We start from the raw sequence: 21,301 nt of genomic DNA on the forward strand, positions 1-21,301 counted from the left end.
AACGTGACCTTTTACCACAGAGATTTTCCGTTCCTAGACTTACAAATTAACTTAACTAATGACGACTTTCCCAAGACACCATCACGAGCTCCAATCACCGTAGGAACTGAACAAATAGGGAGTTTAAGCAAATCGCTACGGCTGGCGTTGCTACGGCTACCGGAAGTAAAATTGTCCAGAAACGAGTCATTGCGCATGTCAGTGGTTCCCATCCAGCCGTAGCGGGAAATCCTTCTACGCGAGTGGGAAGGTTTCGGCGTAGTCTGTGGTACGTGAACTTATCTCGCTTCTTTCTTCGCTTTCTACATTCTCCTGAGCAATTTTAACTATTGAAATACACTTAACATCTTTAAAAATAGCTTATCGGGAATATTTATCAAGCTTGCTGTCCCTTACCGAGTGAATCTGCCTTTATTTTTGCCGCCGGGTTTGTCGAAGGATCGAAGCAGTGTGCACATGGAGAACGCAGCGAACGCAAAGTGAAATGCGTAGGTAGAAAGTCTAACTTTTCCTTTTCAAACCTCAAAGACTACTTGAAATTCAAATAGCTGAAGCCAAGGAATGACGAGGATTATGAGGGACCGTGTAGAAACTTTGCTTTGGTGTTTATAAGCTCCAAACTGGCAATTTTACAACACGTACGCTCAAATATTTTAATTCATTCATTCACTGTGCACAGGATCGCTTACAATTTTTTTTTCCAAACGTTGGAATCCCTCGTCCCTTTCAACGAAGTCATTTTGAGTTTTTAGACGTGCAATAAACTACCGCGAAGACGCTTAATTTATTGGTTTTACACTTCTCAGCCGTACTAGGTTTGTAGTTCGCGTTGCTTAAAGTTGAATTTTGGCGGGCTACGGCGACGTACTCTCCCCAAGCCTCGTCAACCACGATAGCCGTAGCAGCGCCAGCCGTAGTGATTTGCTTAAACTCCCTAATGTCTCCATGTCAACTTCACGAACACCACGAAGAAAACGTGACCAAACTCTACCTTAAAGACTTCCAAAAGGAATAAGAAGTAATCAAACTGCCTTCTTATAATTCCTTACATCGAATGGCTTAAAGTAATATAATATTTCCCTTCCTTTTCCCGACACCAATAATGAATAATAATAATCTTTATTGAGGATATCAATTTCACTGATAAGTGATTTATAAGAGTCCTATACAAGGAAACCCCTAGCATATTTCAGATTAAATATAGTTGTATTTTTCATCGTTTAACAATAGTAAAGGTGCACGAGCTACTCAAGTAACTATCGGATGAAACAGAATCCTAAACGTGCGCCAGATGTTAACCTAATAATCGAATGAAAGAAAATAAAAAAAAAATAAATAAATAAATGTACGGGATACCAAAGAGATAATCCGATATAAGAGTCCTAAATGCGCGCAAGATGCATTAATATATGCATGCCAATATGGCTGCCACGCTCTTTAGAGCTCTTGCAGTTTTCTATATTTTTACCTTCATAACTATGATAACAGTCGAAAGAGCTTATCGAAATCAATCTTTAACATCAAGATGCATTAGTTGGATGGCTAGATTTGAGCTGAGAGTATCCCAGTCTCGAAATCTCCGGGTAAGAAGGGCTATGGTGAAATGGGACAGTCGAGGCATGGTCTTCCTGGCCGCCCCTGAGAAGTTTGTTGTGCTCGACATTACTGTTAATATGGATGTCCATCCACATCCTGGACCTGAAGAAGTGGATAATGACCACGGTAAACGAAAACAGAGCTCCAACTCCTCGGACTCTGCTTGTCAACCTGCAATTGGGTCAGTCAGAATCCATTGCTCTCACAATCGTGACAGGCTACTTTCGCTGAGGCGTTCGGCGGGCCGACCTGCGCCTCATGTTTTCGATACCCTTAAATCCCAGGGAATTCTGAAATACAGAGGTCCGGGATTACGAAGATTGGGGAAAATTACTAAAAATATCTCTGCATCGCAACACTCCGACAGATGTCGACCCATTGAAGTTGTTAAAACCCGGCGGTTTGCTAGACCTTATCGCATCCAAGATCCCGCTAAGAACAGATATCTTACAGCTATTCCTCGAGAGCCTACTAAATCATCTACCGATTGCTCGGAGTTTGCCGTTCCCAAGTGTATGTTCATCAATATTTGCAGTCTCCCAAAAACTAAGAACAGAGTGCGTGCGGCGGTTGGACTTGAGGCTGACTTACGATCTAAAGATATTGATGTTTGTGTCGTATCGGAAACACACCTCAAACCGGCACAACCGGATGCGATTGTAAATATTGAGAACTATTCCATCATTCGTAGAGACAGAAATTGGAATGGCAGAGATATGCGCAATAAGGGTGGGATTGCTATATACATCAGGAACAATCTTGCAGTAGAGGATGTTTACCGCTCTAGTCTTTATGAATTAATTTGTATAACTCTGCGACTTCCCAAGGGACATCGATTTGTAATATGTGGAGTTTATCATCCTCCAAAATTTAATTATGCAGAGATCGATCTAATGAATCATCTTGTAAATACCGTGGATAATATACTAGACAAACATCCACAAACAGTTGTGTTGTGCGGTGGCGATGTCAACAAACTGGATATCAAACGCTTCGAAGAAATGTTTGGTTGGAATGCTCTGGTTAATTTCCCCACCAGAGGGAATTCTTGTTTGGACAACTGTTTCACGAACCGCACGGATCTCTTTTCAAAGTGCTATCCCTTTCACATGCTCTCCAAGACGGATCACATGGGAGTTATTTTACCACCCGGTATAAAGCTTCCACCTATCCGCCGTAAAGTAAACGTGCGTGACCAAAGGGCTCATAGAAAGCGTGATCTGTATATCGCGTTAGCGAAGGAAAACTGGGATGATATGATACAGGAAACTGATGTCGATGAAGTGGTTGGTAGGCTCGAAAATACCATCCTCGGGCACCTGGATAGCTGCATGCCTCTGAAAACGGTGCGCATGTCTTCAAGAGACCCGGGCTGGATGACTCCGCTCGTTCGATCGATGATACGAGCCAAATCACGCATATCATTCAGTAATCAAGACCGTCTTAAAGTTATAAATAAAAGGATCTCTGAAGTGATTTTCAGAAACAGAAGGGACTTTATCGCCTCTATTGGAACTCGGGATTGGTGGAAAAAAGTGGATAAAACATCTCAGCGCCGCAAGCCGGTGATTTCTCTATCTCTTGGCCACTACGAACTCAACGCGTTAAATGACTACTTTGGTGACCTATGTACTGACCACGCCTACAGAAAGCCAACACCTCTGGAGATTAGTGAAGATCAGGAAGTCCCAGAAATCTCAGAGCGACAAGTCCTGAATTCTCTTATGCGTATAAAGAAAACAGCAACCGGACCAGATGGCATCCCGTATACTATATGGAAAGACCACGCCGAGCTATTCGTTCCAGTGATCACCAGGATTTGGAATCTGTCTCTTAGAACACACGCCTGGCCTGTCTCTTGGAAAAAGTCAGACCTGTACCCCTTGCCGAAGGTTGATATACCTAAGGGAATATCAGACTTCCGCGGAATAAATGTGACACCTGTCATCGCAAGGTGCTTTGAGAAAGCTGTCTTAGGAACACACGCAAGGGAGACCTTCGATGAACATTCTGGGATCTCACAGTTTGCATACATAGAGGGAGGGAGCTGTACCAATGCTCTACTGACTATCCAACATACTGTCAATCAATATCTTGATATCCCAGAGTGCAAAGCGGTACGCCTATTCGCTATGGATTTCAGCAAGGCTTTTGATAGTGTGAAACACGATCTCCTCTCACATAAATTGAAGCAACTCCCCCTAAATCCTATTATAGTTAACTGCTATCTAAGCTTTTTGGAAGACAGGCAGCAGAGAGTCATTAGAAATGGGTTTATTGGAAAATGGAAAAGTGTCAACAAAGGTACCACCCAAGGAAGTGTCAGCGGGCCGCACTTGTTCAATGTCTTTCTCAGTGATTTAGAGATACACTTGGAATATAAGAGCGTGCTGGTAAAATATGCAGATGATACAACCATTATCTCGCCTGTGATAGGTGATAATGACAATTCTATCGCACTGATTAATCAGTTTTCCCAGTGGTCTAGAAGTAATGGTATGTGTAGCAATCCATCTAAGTGCAAGGAAATCATTTTCCGCAAGAAAGGTTGTACAATAGAGTTTCCGATGGTGTCTGGAATACCACAGACAAAAGAGCTTACTATTTTAGGGGTAACATTTCAGGAAGACAGTAGGTTCATAACACATATTCGGGAATAACTAATCAAAGCAAACAAGTGCCTGTTCATTTTAAGATCTTTAAGGAAAGAAGGGTACAATCAGGCCGAAATAGACCATCTGTTTCTAAATCTGGTTCTACCAAATATATTATAAGGGCTGTCCGTATTTGGCGCTGTAAATTCCGAATTAACAACAATCCAATGTTTCTTAGATCGATGTTATAAGCGCAAGTATACATCCGACCACATTAATGTTTATGAATTGTTAGTTCTACAGGACACACGTATCTTCAAGAATGTTTTTAATAATACAATACACCCTTTAAGAGCTATAATGCCAAAAAAGAAATCAACCAAGTACAATCTGAGGAAAGAGACAAGTCACCATCCTAAAATAAACACTGATAGGTTCAAAAACACGTTTGTCAATCGCTTAATTTTTAAACATAATCTAGTCTTATAATTTTTATCTTGATTTTCTCTGTAATTTATATATATACCTTCTTTTAATGTTGTAACATAGGATATGTGATTATTTATCTTATGACTTAATAAAGATTCAATTCAATTCAATTGACAATCCAAGGAAGAGAACTCTAAAATGCACGAGATACCAAAGAAATAATCCGATATCAGATTCCTAAATGCGCGCAAGATGCGACCTTGACAATCCAAGGAAGAGAACTCTAACAATGCACGTGATACCTACGTAACAATCGAATGAAAGAGAATTCTAAGAGCGCGTGAGGTAGTATTTACAATCCAAAGAGAAAGAATCCTACAACAGCGCGAGACGTTAACACAATCGGACGAATAAGCTAATTTTTGTTAGAAAACTCGGTTTAGGTCGTGGTCCTGACAGTACCCCGAATGATCTTTTCGATATTTGTGTTTTTAACTCGGCAAAAAAATTGAAGGCTTCGCGAAATAGTTGAGCTCCAAAAATTATTTTGTTTTATTACCTTCCTCAAAGGGAGGATTTACGGGTGATAGTAAAGGTTTTATTGGTTGGCTATCGAGCCCAAGTTCAAACCTCCCAGCTTTTATGTTAGCACAAGAACTTCAGTTTAAAGATTGTCGCCAAAGAATTTCCTTTATGATGAAATCTTCCCACTTTTTGGAAAGAACTACACACTCTCTTCAAAATTAAATAAATGGGGACAGAGAATTCGTTGTACTGGAGGGAAAAAGCAATAAAGGGAGCTCTCATTAATTTCAGTTTAGCAAAACTTTTATTTACATGAAAATGGCCCCTTAAAGGAGCTAGGTTACCTGCTTAAAGTTTGCGTACTCACTAAATTTTCATGAAAGTGACATTTTTTTTAAAATCACACTTGAGTCAATCACACGTTGTAAATCGTACTTGGTAAATCATACATGGTAAATCACACTTGGTGCTCATGTAAACAAAATATGTCGGAAAATTTATCTTTGCTCACTGCATACTGATAATGGATTTTAAGCTACAACTGACTAGGAAAAAAAAGAACATTTCCTTTTCAGCGATGACGACTCCAACAAGAATAAGGAAACAACTCAAAAACACTGGCTATAATATTCGAATCTTAGTTTTAGGCAGCAAAAATTAACTGCACACAGCTGTCTCTAAAGCTATGACAATAACATGTTACCTATCGGCCAAATCAAGCTACTGAAGCCTGTATAGACACAGAAAGCTGACCTCTAATGTGCTACGGAGACCAATATCCCCCCTTGCCTTCTCTCCTTGTTGCTGACAGGAAGTGAATAACCTCTCCTATAAATTTACACATGATATCAACGATTTCCTTGTTATTCAAGTGTCCTACCGTCTTTTGACATTTACCTCACTTATGCTCTGAAACTATTTTCTTATCGTCTATCTCTAAAGTTTCATTAATAAGTCATGATTTTTTTTTTATGCTCTCTGCAGTTGCTCTGGGTTCATACCACAGACATTTCATTCATCCAATCAGATTTCAGCGACGTGTAGTTCCACCGAACCCTGCAGAGAAAATGGACTTCAATAAATTATGGACTTTCTCTATTTATTCTACAGCGTGATAATTTCATTGTGGTTTCGGCTGCAATGGGTAAGCTTACTGACCAATCATGTCTTTCATATCTTGCAGCATACAGTAAAACAGCCCTGAATGACTTAGCTACAGGAGAGCTGGGGTTCACTCAGTACACCTGAGGACCGAATATACTATTTCTTTACTATGACGATTCTAAAAACAGATGTCATATACTTCTACTGTCAAACCTGTTTTAAGCGGTATCGTACAGAGCAGCCACCCTGTTTTAAGAGGTCGGTAGTCAAAGTTCCGAAATTTTTTCCCCTTATCACTGTAATTTTCATCTCTATTAAGCGGTCACCTCGATTGAGCGGTTGCAGTCACCGTTCACTGAGTCCCAACTGCCTGTTTGTATCGTCTTTCACCGAGGATTGTACAATACATCCAAATTGCAAAGCATAGAACGACTACTCTGAAGGGTCAGAAAATGCAAATTTGCCACTCTCTTAAATGTAAACAAATCGATATGTCAACGGTAGACGTGCAAAGGAACCATCGAGATTACCGTACAAGAATATTCAGAAACGGTCAGTACAAAATGCAGACTGAAGACCGGATGCAAAATGTAGACTGGGTACAAAATGCGGACTGCAGTCTGGGTCCAAAATACACACTGAGAATTTAAGCTGTTTTTTTCGACTGATGCGTGCTGAGTACCTCACTGCTAACATGTCTTTTTGCAACTTACCAAGTGTCACGCAATCGCTTTTCCGCGATCATCTTTCACGATCATTTGCACTATTGTGGAATATTCCTTGCCCGCTCCCTGTTTTTTGTTGTTGTTGTTTTTCTTTTGTTTTGTTTTTTCGGGGTTGTAACAAAGCGTCCAGGCTAGCATCGTTCTCAAATACAACTTTAAGCCTTCATAGTCTTCTTACTGCGCGCTGTCAATGTCGGACAATGCAAATATTTATAAGTGAAAATCAGTGTGTTTACACCCCTGAACATTGAATATATAAAGTAAAAGGAACACTTTTGGTCTCGGTCCAGATCTTTGTCAGCAACATGAACACTTACACATATTGGTTAAAAAGGCGAGGAGTACGGACCATGCGCAAAAGCTGTCATTTGTTTCAATACTGACATCTCGCACGCGCAGTGAGAAGACTACAGGAGGGCTTGAAATTCTACTTAAAACGATTATGGCCGCTTTGCTAAAAACCGAATACAATGGCCGCTTTGTTAAAAACATGCTATACGAGGAAACGGGAAAAGGATTACTCCTCTATGGAGCAAATGATAGTGAAAGATGATCTCGGAAAAGCAGAAATTCTCAGTCTGCATTTTGTACCCGGTCTACAGTCTGCAATCCACAGTCTGAAGTCTGCTAAGACTGTATTTCGCACCGACCGATAGCCAAAACGTGAACTCTAACTGGTCAACCAACATCACCCCAGCAGTTTAAAGTAACTCCAAGTAGTTTCAATGCCGCTATTCTGTGGAACATATATTAAGAAGGTCCCCTATACGCCCCTTTGTAACCGTCAGTCACGTAAATATTTTTGGGCGTTTCACGCATCCCGAATAATATCCAGAGCTCGTTCACGCGAAATTTGAGACGGTCATGTTTCACTTACATATAAAGAGCCAGATTCGCGAATTTATATTTTTCGTTCTTTTAGTCTTAATCGGTCTTAAGTGACAAAAGATGACGAAACTTCTTAACTTAATTGTTTAAGAAATATTAATGGTCTGTATGAAAGCAATCCTCGCAGTAATGAACCCTACTTACGTAGTAGTGGAAATAAGGCCTGGAAAAGTTCAGGCCCGTACGGGGATTTGAACCCATAACCTCCGCGATACCGGTGCAGCGCTCTATCAACTAAGCTAACAAGCCCACTGGGAGCTAGTCATTATAATTTTTTTCAGGCCATACAGCATGCGGTTAAGTGCATTCTCACCTGAGGTCCAACCTGAGGTCCAACCTGAGGTCCAACCCGATCTTGTATCAAGATTGGGCTCGGGCAGTGAAATAAAGTGATAAGAATTGAAATATTCATTGTGAAGGTGACGATTATGCAATAAACCATCACGATGAAGATCATAAGGATTAGGATCATCCCTCTCACGAGGGCGGCTAAAAACTTGTAGCAGGCATACAAAGACAAACAAGACCAAACACAGCTTCAGACGAAAAAGACTGCAAAGCAAAGGAGTTTCATTTCAACCTGTTATTTCTGTTGATTTGTGCTTTGTTTTCAATTGGCTTTTTTTTTTTAATCAGGTAACTGTATGATGGCAAAACGAGCCTGCTTTCATTTGTATACAGTCTTACAACATAATAAGTCAACAGTTTCACATATGTTGTTTACAGAAAACAAAGCATTGAGTACTTAGAATTATCACAACAAAACGCAATGGTTCATCACTCAAATGAATGTACAATACCAAAAATCAGATGATTAATAGGTAGCACTTATAAGTGGGGAAAATAATGTAATAAAAAAAAAAAAATTAATGAGTTTTCCTTTGCTGGACCTGACAGGAAAAAAATTAATACATTATTATTAAATAAAATACATACCACCAATCAGTCAACCATGTGGTTGGCCTTTCCTGCACGAATTCTGGGCACCTTCTCTTCCAGCTTTCCCGCAAGCTTTCCCGCAAGCTTTCCCGCAAGCTTTCCCGCACATCACTATCCACAACAACAGTGTATTTCAACTGCAACAACAAAACAAAACAAATTAAAATCCTGATTAATAGATTTCATAGGAATACAAGTTAAGGTGACAAAAGAGGATGCTTGAAACCACATCAGCCGCAAAATTAGCTGAAATGTTCCAAGTGACTTCCTTGGCTGTAATTGTATGGTTTTGTGGTGCAAGTTTGCATCATGTCATTCGAACCTGCCTTTTTGAAGAACCAACCCCATACATGTACCCTGAAAGGTGTAATCTAATTTGTGCCATAACAAGAGAGATGTTAAACTTTAAGCCTGGTTGTCAAAAAAGGAAGATGTGAAACAGTTGTCATGAGAATTGTACAAATAAAATTTAAACAAATGAAATGTTTTTAACAACTTTCTATTGACTCTATCCTACTCTTACTCTGTACAGAGAGCTTCTGCCATTGCTGAACAGCTATCACAATGAGGAACACTTTTCACCGACTAAGGAAAATAATAAATGGCCTTAAGCTTGCTAACAACTTAATTCTCAGTTGGAGAGTTTGTATAATTAAAGGAATCAAATTTTAAAATTGGAAGATTTGAGTTAACCTTCACATGGATTGTACATTGATTTCTTTATCCTATGACTGTGAGTGATGTTTCACATCTTTCTTATTTCAAAGGTATAAAAAACTTTCCATCCTTTCACTCCCTGTCTTTCTTCAATGTATATTAACGGTTAGATAAATAAACAGTTACAACAATGTATTTTTGTTCATAATTTAAGATACAGTTTCAGTTCCAGTCGATTGAATTTACACCACATCCATAAATATCAGTAAATGCAATAAATAGAAAACATTGAAGCCAGTGGGCTTACATTGTATGTAATAGACTATCTCACATGCACATATACGTACCCCACAGGAATCTTTGAGAATGAATGGATCCTCAGGATAGTCATAACCTTCACAGTTAACCTCGACTGTTCCAAACTTATATACCTGAAGTCCATTGAAGGTGCCCATGTCTGCATGGCATTCCCACTGCAAAAATGTATCACAGTTTACAAATCAGAAGTTAACAAAGGATACTTTTCTTTCACAGAACCTTCATGACTATAAATTAAACTTCTATTACAATTTACCTGAAAATTAAAGCCATCTGACCCTTGGTTGTAACACTGGACAACACTTAGAGTAAGACCCCACGTACAGTAAATGATCCCATTAAGAGATATACAAACTGAACAGCCACTAACACACTCCAACTGAGGAATAGGGTGGATGCGACGGGAATTTGTCAATTTTCCTTGGTGTAATGTAATGACACTGCCTTCTGTTAATCTTATCTTATCATTTCCTGCCCAAAATAGATCTGCAAATTGAAAAAGAAATTTCATTCAGAGTTAATACTCAATTCAAGTTTATTTTTTTGTTAATGTACAAGTACAGTGAACTGTCTGACCATGGTGAAAAACCTCACAGGATCTTTAAGGATCTTTGAGGATTGTCAAAGATCTGTCAAGGATCCTCAAAGACAAGGATCTTGAAAGGATCCTAGAAGAATCTTTGAAGGATCCTCAAAGATCTTTATATGCAAAATAAATTGATAAGATCCTCGAGGATTTAAGGAAGATCCTCCAAGGATCCTACAAAGATCCTTGTAAAGATCGACCTAGCAAATTTCTTTGTCAGGATCCTTCAAAGATCCTCAAAGACAAAACAAGGATCTTTTCAAAGATCTTAGAAGGATCCTATCAAGGATCTAATAACAAGATCTTTGTTAGGATCCTCAAGGATTTAATAAGGATCTTACAAGAATCGTTACCAAGATCTTTCTAATTAGGATCCTACAAGATCTTTGAAGAAAAACCAAGGATCTTTCAAAGATCTTAAAAGGATCCTTTCCAAGATCTTTTGAAGATCTTTGCTAGGATCCTCAAGGATTTAATGAGAAACTTTAACAAGGATCGTTATCAAGATCTTTCCAAGACCTTTGTAAGGATCCTTCAAGATGTTTGAAGAAAAAATGAGGATCTTTTAGAGATCTCAGAGGATATCCCTTCAAAGATCATATCAAGATCTTTGTAAGGCTACTTAAAGATCTTCAAGGAAAAAATGAGGATCTTCCAAGGTCTTAAAAGGATGCTTTCAAAAATCTTAAGACCTTTGCTTGGATCCCTGAGGATTTGATAAGGATCTTACAAAGACCTTGCGATCTTTGCTAGAATCTTCAAAGATGTGTTTTTTCGCGCCCTTGGTCCTAACCGAAACAATAATATTACAAAAAAATACAGCATCTATCAAATATAATAGCTGGACGGATGTATACAAAACATGGACCGGGATCCATGGACCACCCCTAATTTTTGAAAAGGATATCACTCCGGTTAATATGAAAATTTACTGGAGGTCAGGGTATGAAAAACATGGACTCGTATTTATCGTGCTCCCATAAACTCATTTTGTATACATCCGTCCAGCTATTATATTTGATAGATGCTGTAGTTCTTTGTAATTGTTTCGGTTAGGACCAAGGGCTCGAAAAAACACATCTGAAGATTCTAGCAAAGATCACAACATCTTTGTAAGATCCTTATCAAATCCTCAGTTTTGTATAGAAGGCAATAATAATAATAGCAACCATTAGCAGGTCACAAGAATCTAGAGGTTCCACCATTTTTTAGTGCTCAGGACATTTGGGGAAAAGTTAACCAAAAATAAACAAATGGAAACATTTAACTTCCTTGCAAAGCTTCAATTTTGATCTTCATTTTTGATTTCCTCGGTAATTTGGCACTAAAACAATTACCGACTATTAGTGAAGATAAAAATAAAGGCACAACCGACTATTAATTTGGTATTGGCATACATAAACACCAGCATCAAACAAGCGGTCAGCAGTGTTTTTTTCTGTCATTTGACGTTTGCTGTGACAAGGTGCCATTTTGAATTTGACCATTGAATCATTTCACAAGGGGCTTTGTTTGCTGATTTCAAGCAGTTCATGAGCACTTTTATCAATGGAAACAAACATTTTAATGTCCATTTCATTGCCAAGACATATTTCAAAGAAACATTGATGGATTTATCGATAGAGATCATTATGGGGATGGTGAGAGATGTATGGATCGAGATCAAGAGGCCTGCAAGAAGTTTGTACGACATTGGTAGTCAGATATATACTTTCAATGAAAAAAAACCTCAAGATTCAGAAACATTACACTTTCATTGAGATTTTCTCTCATTGTTTTGCATTATCAGCTCAAATATTCCCTTTTAAAGAGCACCACCCTTGTCAAACTTTTAAAAGTAAATTTATGGCACTTAGGCCCACATTTGTATGCCTTCTCATTCCTTTTTCTTGTCGTTTTTTTACGGTTTTACTTCATTCAAAATCACCAGTTGTAACAAGTAACTCACCATTTTGGAATATGATACGATCAAAGCTGTATGCAGTGAAGTAACTTATTTCTAACCACTGTTTTCCAACTGTGGTATCCCCAAATTTCAAGTAATAAGAATACCTTTCACTCTGAAAAGCAGTGTGAGTCAGATCACCAACAATAGAAAGGTTGGCCTTCAGGGAGCAGAGCAGATAGTTAATTACCTAAGACCTTTGTGTGCATAAAAAAAATCTCTTGTGACAAGTGTATACTTAACTTTGAATTATCAAAATGCTGTAATTAGTGGATGGAAAGATTACCAGGATAAGAAATAAATCAGAGTGTCATAAAGAGGCTACCTCTAAATTTCTAGTGAACTTCTTGACATGACTAAATTTTGGATTGATTTGTTGGATCTCACAAATTGACTTATAGTAGATGTTTGCAGGCTGAGTATTTGTATCTGGCAGGATATCCTGTGCAGGGTGATATAAGTTATCGTAGTTAAAAACATCTTACAATATAGCATACATGAATCTTGACTAAGATCTTTCAATTGAACAACTTACAGCAAGTTTTAATTTTCTTTTCTACATTTCCTACTGTCATGAAAATAGTTCTCCTATTAGAAGCTATATTTGTTTAGTTAACTCTACATTGATTACACTATTATTCCTTATTTACAACACTGTTGAATAACTTGCATCCATTGCTATGCCTATAAATATTTGTTTATTTTATAAGAAGAAAATCGCAGAGTTTTGCTATTAGACATCACTGTATTGTAAAGCTACACAAACTACTGAATTGTTAACTTTCCTTGCATAGGTTTTCTTTCCTTTTGATCGTCTTTTGTTTAATACCATTGGTTCATATAATAACTCTTTGTAGTTATAATAAAAAAAAATATATTATTTCCACAGTTTTTAATTGATTTGATGCTTATCATTACTATAAAGAATGTTTATTGAATATCCTCACATATTTGCAGCAAAGTTGTTGAGTTTCCCTTGCAAGTTCTCTGGAAGTTTGTCAAAGATCTTATAAGAATTGTGAAGATATTGGGAGGAATGTTAAAGACCACAAGAGATATTGGCAAGACTTATGAAGATTCTCAAAGATCTTGGCAGGATAATTGGATCTTAACAAGAATTTTGATAATCCTCAAAGATCTAAGAAAGAACAATGAAGATATTTCAAATTCTTAACAAGAACTACCAAGATTGTGAAGGATCTCTTTTCTTAAAAGATCTTCAAGGATCTCTTATATTCTTGCCAAGATCTTCAAAGATCATGGATTTTCTTGTCAAGATCTTCAAGGATCTTTTATTTTCTTGCCAAGACCTTTTAAGGATCTTTGAAATTCTTGACAAGATCTTTTCAAGATCCTTGAAGATCTGGACAAGAACTTCCAAGATCTTAACAGGAAAATGGAAGATCCTTGAAGATCTTGGCAAGACAATGCAAGATCCTTGAGGACCTTGGCAAGAAAATCCAAGATCCTTGAAGATCTTGGCAAGAAAATGCAAAATCCTTTAAGGATCTTGGCTAGAAAATGCAATATCCTCGAGGATCTTGGCAAGACTGAAATGCAAGAATCAGTTGCACAATCCAAGGATACAATAGTGTAAAATCAAAATTTTTAAACTTTCACAAAACCATTTTTTATTGATCACAATATCAAAGTACTTCATAAAATAACCATACAAAATAATTTTTTGATCAATTTTCATAGATAATCCATTAGGAAAACACATTTTCATAATACCCATAGTGCATTGCAGGTGTCATATTGTGAAATTTTGCTGAAAAATACTTAAAATTAATGTTTATCTACAGGAATTGAAATATTGTTTTAAAAAGATGACATTATCTCCTCAGCTGACTAGGCAAAAGCTGAAATAGAATATTCTTGTGCCTTTTTATTTGCTTTAAATCTCCACATATGGACCTCACTGTGTTTGCATACACAATGGCATTCTTGCTGTCAAGTTTGTAAGTCATGTCAATGATATTATCCCTGAGGAAAAAATTCCCCTGAAAAACAAGACCCTTTTTGGTAGGCAGCATTGTAGTCATCCACCTTATCATCATCTAGGATAATTGCACCTCTACTGGAGACTCTAAATAGTTGCCGCAGCATTCCGCTCCTTTATGGCTCTCTTGTGCTCGAACTTTTTGTACAGCTGCCCGGGTTTCCACAGCGGGAACTGCAGCGTGCTTTTTCTTGCTACAGTACAGTCGCATTCTTTCTCTTGCTTTTTGTGCAAGAATATCCTTGTTCCTTTCATAGTATTCCTTCTGTTGTCTCTGTTTCTTTTCTTGTTGTTGCTTTCTCCATTGATCCGCAGAATATTTTTTGTTTTCCATTGAAAATTTCGCAAGCGAAGCGTGTAAAATCTCGGGTGAAAAAGTCACACAATTGAGTCACATTTCCAGTGTAATTTCCAGTCTCAAACGATCTACTGTTTAGGGGTTAGCAATTTATTGATTTATACCCCTCTAGACATATTCTACCTCGGTTGTTGTTGGGATAATAAGTGAAGAAGAAACACAATTTCAGAGCGAATATTTCTAGGTCCGGGATTACTTTGCGTATAAACTGATACATCAATGCCCATTGTACAGTTCTTTGACTGAAGATTGTGTTCGCGATTCAGAAAAGGAATAAGTTTATATGTTAAACCGATTTAGATTTGGGGATACTTAGTACCGAAGGAAGGTGTGCAATATGAGAATGACAGATCTGATATTTGAAGTGCAATTTAATTTTGTGTGTGGCTATCATAGACCTTTTAGGAGATGAGGTTGAAGAATTTTAAGGTAAATTTAATGTGCATTCGATGTGTTCGTAATTTGTTTTTTTTTAAATATTGCTGCCGTTTTTGTAGTAAAGTGAATAAAACTTCGTATACAGAAATAAATTGTATGAGAATCACTGTATGTATTTTTTTATATTGATTTGTGCTTCTGATGTGGCAATATCTTGGTGTTTTCGAAGTATAGTGCAATTTTGCGTAAACAGCGTTACATATTACTACTTCAAGAATTTTGCTTGATAGCGTTGAATTTGAAAATCAATTTACAGATTTTGCTTACTTCATTCATAAATCCATATTTCTGGTGTAGTTTAACTTCAAAGATTATTTGAAATTTGTATTTTTTTTATGTAAGAAATTTTCGAACATGTATGGTGTGTTGTTGAATTATGTTACACATTACACTGGAATTCATGCCAATTTCCAGAATACTAAAATCCATAAAAAATAAGATTTTGCTTTATTCACGCGATTTTTAGTGTACTAGAAAGAGTTTTACTTTTTCTAACAGGACATACTAGTTTTATAACGTTTTATTGTAAATACGTTTTTTTAATTAATATTTACGTGCTAAATCATGCTCTGCTACCCTGGATTCTGCAACTGATCAAGGTGCTTGAGGATCTTGGCAAGGGAATGCCAGATCCTTTAAGGATCTTGGCAAGAAAATACAAGATCCTTGAGGATCTTGGCAAGAAAATGCAAGATCCTTTAAGGATCTTGGCAAGAAAATGTAATATCCTTTAAGGAGCTTGGTAAGAAAATGCAAGATTGTTAAGGATCCTAGCAAGAAAATGCAAGATCCTTGAGGATCTTGCCAAGAAAATGCAAGATCCATGAAGATCTTGGCAAGACAATAAAAGATCCTTTAGGATCTTGGCAAGAAAATAAAAGATTCCTGAAGATCACAACAAGAATTGTTAAGATCCTCAAAGATTTCTCAAAGATCTTCATGAAGATCCTTAGGAGGATCCTCAAAGGTCCTCATGAAAATCTTTAAAGATCCTTAAAGATCCTCCAAAGATTTTCACCAGATCTATCTCCACAATCTATAAACATTAGCATATAGATAAGTTTGGTGGAAGGAGAAACAAATTAAATTAAATTCTGCTTTACACATACATAATGGAATTTAGTACATTTTTACAAGCAATTAAAGGTAGAGTATCAAACCACTAGTTTGGGGATACAGTAAAATTTCGAGCTGAATTTGAATTCTGTACTCAAGAAAGTGCAAAGAACATTGTAAAGTTCTCAAGAGATGACTGAGGATGGCTTAGATTGACCAACATATTTAGTAAAGCAAACAGAGATTCATTAAAATGTGGCCATGATTGATCCTGATGCTCCATCACATCGTTCGAGTGCATTAAATAGCAAAGTTTATATGCTTATATCCATACAACCCAACATAAGTTGAGAATGGTGTTAGAGGTCATTGTTGAGTCAGGTGAGGTGGAATCTGGTGATATGCTTGAATCAGGTTTTAAGTGAAAACTTTACAGCCATTTGGCTTTGTTTGGCTATATTCAGACTTTGTAGGTCACTGGAAAGGGCATCTCCCCACTGATCAATGTTTATTCTTCCCCGACCTGATTGCCCGATGCATGTGCTAATTTTTATCCCCATTTCGGTGGTTTGTTTACCTGCAGTTGCTATCACACGTGCGCCTTTCAGCAAGTCTCCCAAGACTTTGTTCGATAGCCTTTCTCGAAAGACGAAGCGATGAGGTGCCTTCGATTGTCTACTGTTTTATTTTCAAGCCAGCTGACGGATACGATTGTAGTTGGCCAGATATTTGTGTAACCAGGCGAAAGACATAAACATGATGGCCAACGCACTTTTACGCTTCAAAATGATCACTCGATCAGCGCTTTTAATGCAACTCTGTGCTCATCGCTTCCTTCAGGTGGTTCAGAAACGATTAGGTTTTCGTAAGATGTCATGTTTCTTCACCAAATGAATTTAATGCAATTTCATCACCATTTTTGCCACGCGCACCCCTCAAAACAGGTTAGAGCAGTTTACCTTACATAAACATGATGGCCAACGCACTTTTACGCTTCAAAATGATCACTCGATCAGCGCTTTCAATGCAACTCTGTACTCGTCCCTTCCTTCAGGTGGTTCAGAAACGATTAGGTTTTCAAAGATGTCACAGGTTTCTTCACCAAATGAATTTAATGTAGTTTCATCACCTTTTTTGCGACGCACACCTCTCAAATCAGGTTAGAGCAGTTTGCCTTAGCTAAAGTTCAAATTCAGGAAAACTCGGTGGGTGAATCGATGTAGCTGTAGCCTGCATAGCAAGCGTTTCCGAGCTGCATTGCCAGAAATTTGCGTCAAAATGCCGGAAGCGCGTGCGTATTGAGAAGTTAAAGGCGGCGAAATCGTGTAAGGAAATGTATAAGATTTCCACAAAAATCCAAAATACAACAAATACGAGTCAGAGAATTCCCTAGCTCCGACTCAAAACATGTTCAGTAGAGATTAAGTTGTACTTCTAGCATAAAAATAATTCAAAAGTTGTTTGTCTACTTACTTTCAGCAATGTTAGATATTGGAGGCTAGTCATTACCTCTAGTCTGTTTCAAATGTAGCGTAATCCATGGCAAAGGATCGTCGATTTGAGGAGCAACCCTCCAAGAAGTCAACTAGCTCCGACACGCATTAAATAAAGGGAAGTTCGAAGTAAGCAAATCGTCCATAAAAAGAGACATTTCTTGACAATAAGATACTTCCAAAAGAGCTTGAAAATTGCTGTTTTTGCTCTGTGGAGTCTGTGATCTTAGACCATCCTTGAGAACGCACCAGAAGGGAAAGCGTTAAAAGAAAACCCCTCTGTGAAACTTTCAAACTGTCGCCATATTTGTCTTCCTTATTCAGCAATGGTTGACAGGAAATAAACTCAATCCAGACCCTCTCATACTATAGTAGAGCCTTGAATAAATTTATTTTCTCGCGCGAAAATTAGGAAGCAGATCAAAATATCAAAATAAAATAATGTGAAAATAAAATAAAAATAAATAAAAAATAAAAAATTAAATAATCAAAATAATGTGACAGAGAAAGCTGTTTCGCGACTGTGTCGTGCTGAACATTCTTCAAGATCACTCCTTGCAAATCTTGATGGAACCATCAAGCGAACAACAAAGTCAGGCAAACATGCTGAATCGTGAACAGCTAGGGATCTTGATGAATTAGTAAAGAGAGCAATACAATTTGACATCTTCACAGAACTTGAGGGGAGGAAATACAAGCATTTCTCTAATTTTCAGAAAGAAAGACTCGAGAACTCTCATGCTTCAAAAGTGTATGAATGGATCAGTATGCACAAGAAATTTATGACTTGGGGCATCAGAGCTAGATGAATATGTGTTGGAAATGGGTCAATTCATATTTCTTGTATGAAGTGCCTCTGAAACAAACAAAAAACCAAAAAAAGGTATGCATTTGCTTCTCATATGATAATTACCATGTTTTGTTCAACAATAAAATGGAATGAAATCCATGCTTTTGGGAGGGAGTATTGTGTAACAACCCCAAATAAAGGCTAAATGCATGTAAGAGTAACTATTCCTGGCGACAAGAATGAAATAGAGCCACATCATTGCTTTTAGATCAGTTATAATTGAATGACCACAAGAATAACAAACCACTAAAACATGGTCTGTTCACAGACCTACATGCATGTCTTTTCTCTAAGAACAAAAACCATGAGAAATAGAACAAGTGTAAACACGGGGGGGGGGGGGGGGGGTCCTTTAGCCTGTTCCAAAGTAACTGTTCCAAATGACAAGTCACTGCATTCATTCTAGTGCACTTGTTTCACTCGCTCACTTATAAATTAGGGATGAAAAAAGAAACAGCTGTGGACAGACCACTACTGTGTAAATCCAGCCTACTACCTTTTTGATTCAAGTAATTTTCAAACAGTCTAAAATTATACCAACTACATTTGCATAAAAACACACATATGTCCAAACTGCAGTTAAAGAGACTCGATGACAGTCAAAATCAATTTAACAAAATACAGTGAACTAATGTTCTAAGTTCATTGTCTCTAAACCCTCAATAGCAGCTGATGGCACACCAGCTTCTAGTGACTCATGCGAAACATGTCCTTCTTCCAATAGAGAACTCTGAAGCTGGGACAATGACAAATTGTCAACAATCAATTCAAAAAGTTTGTCAACTTGAAGAATCTCATTCCACTCATCCAGCAATTCATCATCAAAAACATTGTCATCATCATTGTCAGCAGGCAAGAGATGTGATTGATTTCCCTTGTTCACATCTCTAAACACATTATTAATAATAGACAGGATTTCGAGAGCATGTCGCTTGTCCCATATTTCCACAAATTTGTAAACATCTGATAATGTGAAAAGCCAAGCTAAGTTTTCCATAACTTGGGAAATTTGATGATCTGTGAATCCTAACATGAACTGCATATTAGTGAGAGTTTTTATATCACCATTTGCAGTCGTATTAACAAGCTTCCTGACTAGTGACTTGTGGTACTTGGTCAAGTTATCCTCTACTTTTCCCGACCCTCGATCCCATAGCTCATTGATAAATATTCATAAATTACAAGCAGTAGCAAAACAGCACAAAGATCCCAGCATTTGTTTATTTATGTATTTACTTCTGACATTTACCGTGTAGCTAGACTAAGCTCCACAAATACATTAATCGAAGTAATATACTAATACTGCACCACTTACTTGCAAGGAGGAACAAGGTGTTAACAGATAATGCATTTTACGGCAGGTGCAAATATTGCCTCAGCGAATATTTCCTCATAAAATCATCACAAAGATAGTTTCTCCTCTACAATTTTATACGTGATCTAGATGATCTGAAAGCTTATGAGCTCATCGCCTACACAGCAACAAAGAAATTGCCGCATAAGTTTCTTACCTTTAGTCATTAGAGCAATTCCAAACAGCCCAATACCTATCCACGATATTGTAAAATTTATAAGACTTTATTTATTGAGGATAGCACGTGATAGTGCACAAACACTAATAAACTTGTGGTCCTCTTAATTACAATAAATATATAAATGCAAATACAATAGAATCATTAATATATTGAAAAAAAAAAAAAAAAAAAAAAAAGATTACAAATATAAATAGAAATTTAGCTAATTACAAATAATATTTAATTGATAAAATATATAATACAAGATAATATAAACAAGTAAGAATATATAAAACTACTATCAATAAAATTTACCGATTAAAATGAGCTAAGCATGATTTGTCATCATAATAATATTTAAATACGTTGTCTTTAAAGGCCTTAAGTGTATTAGACTTAAGCTTATTACTTAAGCTGTCTGTCGATTCGCTGTTGCTTTTCAGCAGTTTTTCCAGCTTTACCTTCTTTGCCGCGGGTTTTTTCTTTGCCAATTTTGCCCATTACTCAACGTTCAACAGAGCGAGATAGAAAAAACGTGACTGCTATGCGATATTATTTTAGGGAAAATCTTGATGCATTGTCATTGACGCCAAGAGGTTCCGTCTTCCCATTGGTTCGCGATTTCGGAAGCGACATAATCCCTTGGTGTAGCGCTAGTTGTTTACAAACTTTAGGAGCTAGAATCTCGCATTTGATTTTGAGAGGAGTACATCCACTTTGAACGAAATAATTAGAGCAACCACAGAATACAGGGCGATTGAGGTCCACCTTGTAGGAGCCTTGCGAATAAGACTGTACGGCCATTTTGCTCGTGCTTCGGGATCCGACCCGATAAATTCAAAAGAAGGACCCTCGGTCGTTTCACGCCTAACCGGCTCCTGATTCTCCCCAAAGAAAACATCGCCTGAACTATATTTCCATCGTAAACTGCCTTTATTAAGCTTTCTTTTGATGTAAGGTTTGTTACGGTTTTCTTGAAACTAGCGCGCATACGATTTTTTTTCCTGAAGGACACCATCCTCGGAGACCCAGGGGCTGTGAGTCGATTTCAAGTTAAGGGCACAAGAGCCCTTGTGGACATTGTCTTACAAGACTAGTTCCAAACGGTCGCAGTCGTTCTGGCATCTGATTGGTGCCAGAAAATCTTTGTGTTTTTCTGCCCAATCAGAGTGAAGTGTCCTTTCGTGTGTTTTAACACGCACATATACAGCAAGCTCTGTTGGTCGCTATGTTTGTTTCGGCCGTGCGACGAAGCTTTGCCCGAGGTGAAAAGTTTCAGTCTCA

General features: G+C 37.6%; 1 protein-coding gene and 1 pseudogene across 2 annotated transcripts; one reads left to right on the top strand and one right to left on the bottom strand.

Annotated features, from left to right (window-relative positions):
• Nucleotides 1–1,180: 1,180 nt before the first annotated feature.
• LOC111335296 (uncharacterized) lies at nt 1,181–4,779 on the top strand (annotated as a pseudogene).
• LOC111346683 (uncharacterized) lies at nt 4,506–17,997 on the bottom strand. Of its 2 annotated transcripts, none has more exons than XM_022953957.2 (6): nt 17,670–17,997; nt 10,032–10,261; nt 9,805–9,930; nt 8,798–8,937; nt 8,175–8,413; nt 4,506–6,200 (listed from the first exon to the last, which is right to left on the bottom strand). In XM_022953957.2, the coding sequence occupies exons 3-6, from the start codon at nt 9,910–9,912 to the stop codon at nt 6,175–6,177; spliced, it is 513 nt and encodes a 170-aa protein (XP_022809692.2). In that variant the 5' UTR covers nt 9,913–9,930; nt 10,032–10,261; nt 17,670–17,997; the 3' UTR covers nt 4,506–6,174. The 2 variants fall into 2 exon arrangements, with proteins under 2 accessions (XP_022809692.2, XP_022809691.2); XM_022953956.2 differs by having other exon boundaries at nt 17,634–17,997.
• Nucleotides 17,998–21,301: the final 3,304 nt, after the last annotated feature.

This window comes from Stylophora pistillata, chromosome 14 (assembly GCF_964205215.1).
Source record: "Stylophora pistillata chromosome 14, jaStyPist1.2, whole genome shotgun sequence".
NCBI lineage: Eukaryota > Metazoa > Cnidaria > Anthozoa > Scleractinia > Pocilloporidae > Stylophora > Stylophora pistillata.

Bases quoted from the DNA above. Each gene is read 5' to 3' on its own strand.
- LOC111346683 (XM_022953957.2), bottom strand. From the start codon at position 9,912: ATGGGCACCTTCAATGGACTTCAGGTATATAAGTTTGGAACAGTCGAG. The intron at 8,938-9,804 runs GTACGTATATGT...TTGTTGTTGCAG, and splicing joins TTCTCAAAGATTCCTGTGGG to TTGAAATACACTGTTGTTGT. The intron at 6,201-8,174 runs GTGAGAATGCAC...TTTTCTCTGCAG, and splicing joins GACCTCAGGTTGGACCTCAG to GGTTCGGTGGAACTACACGT.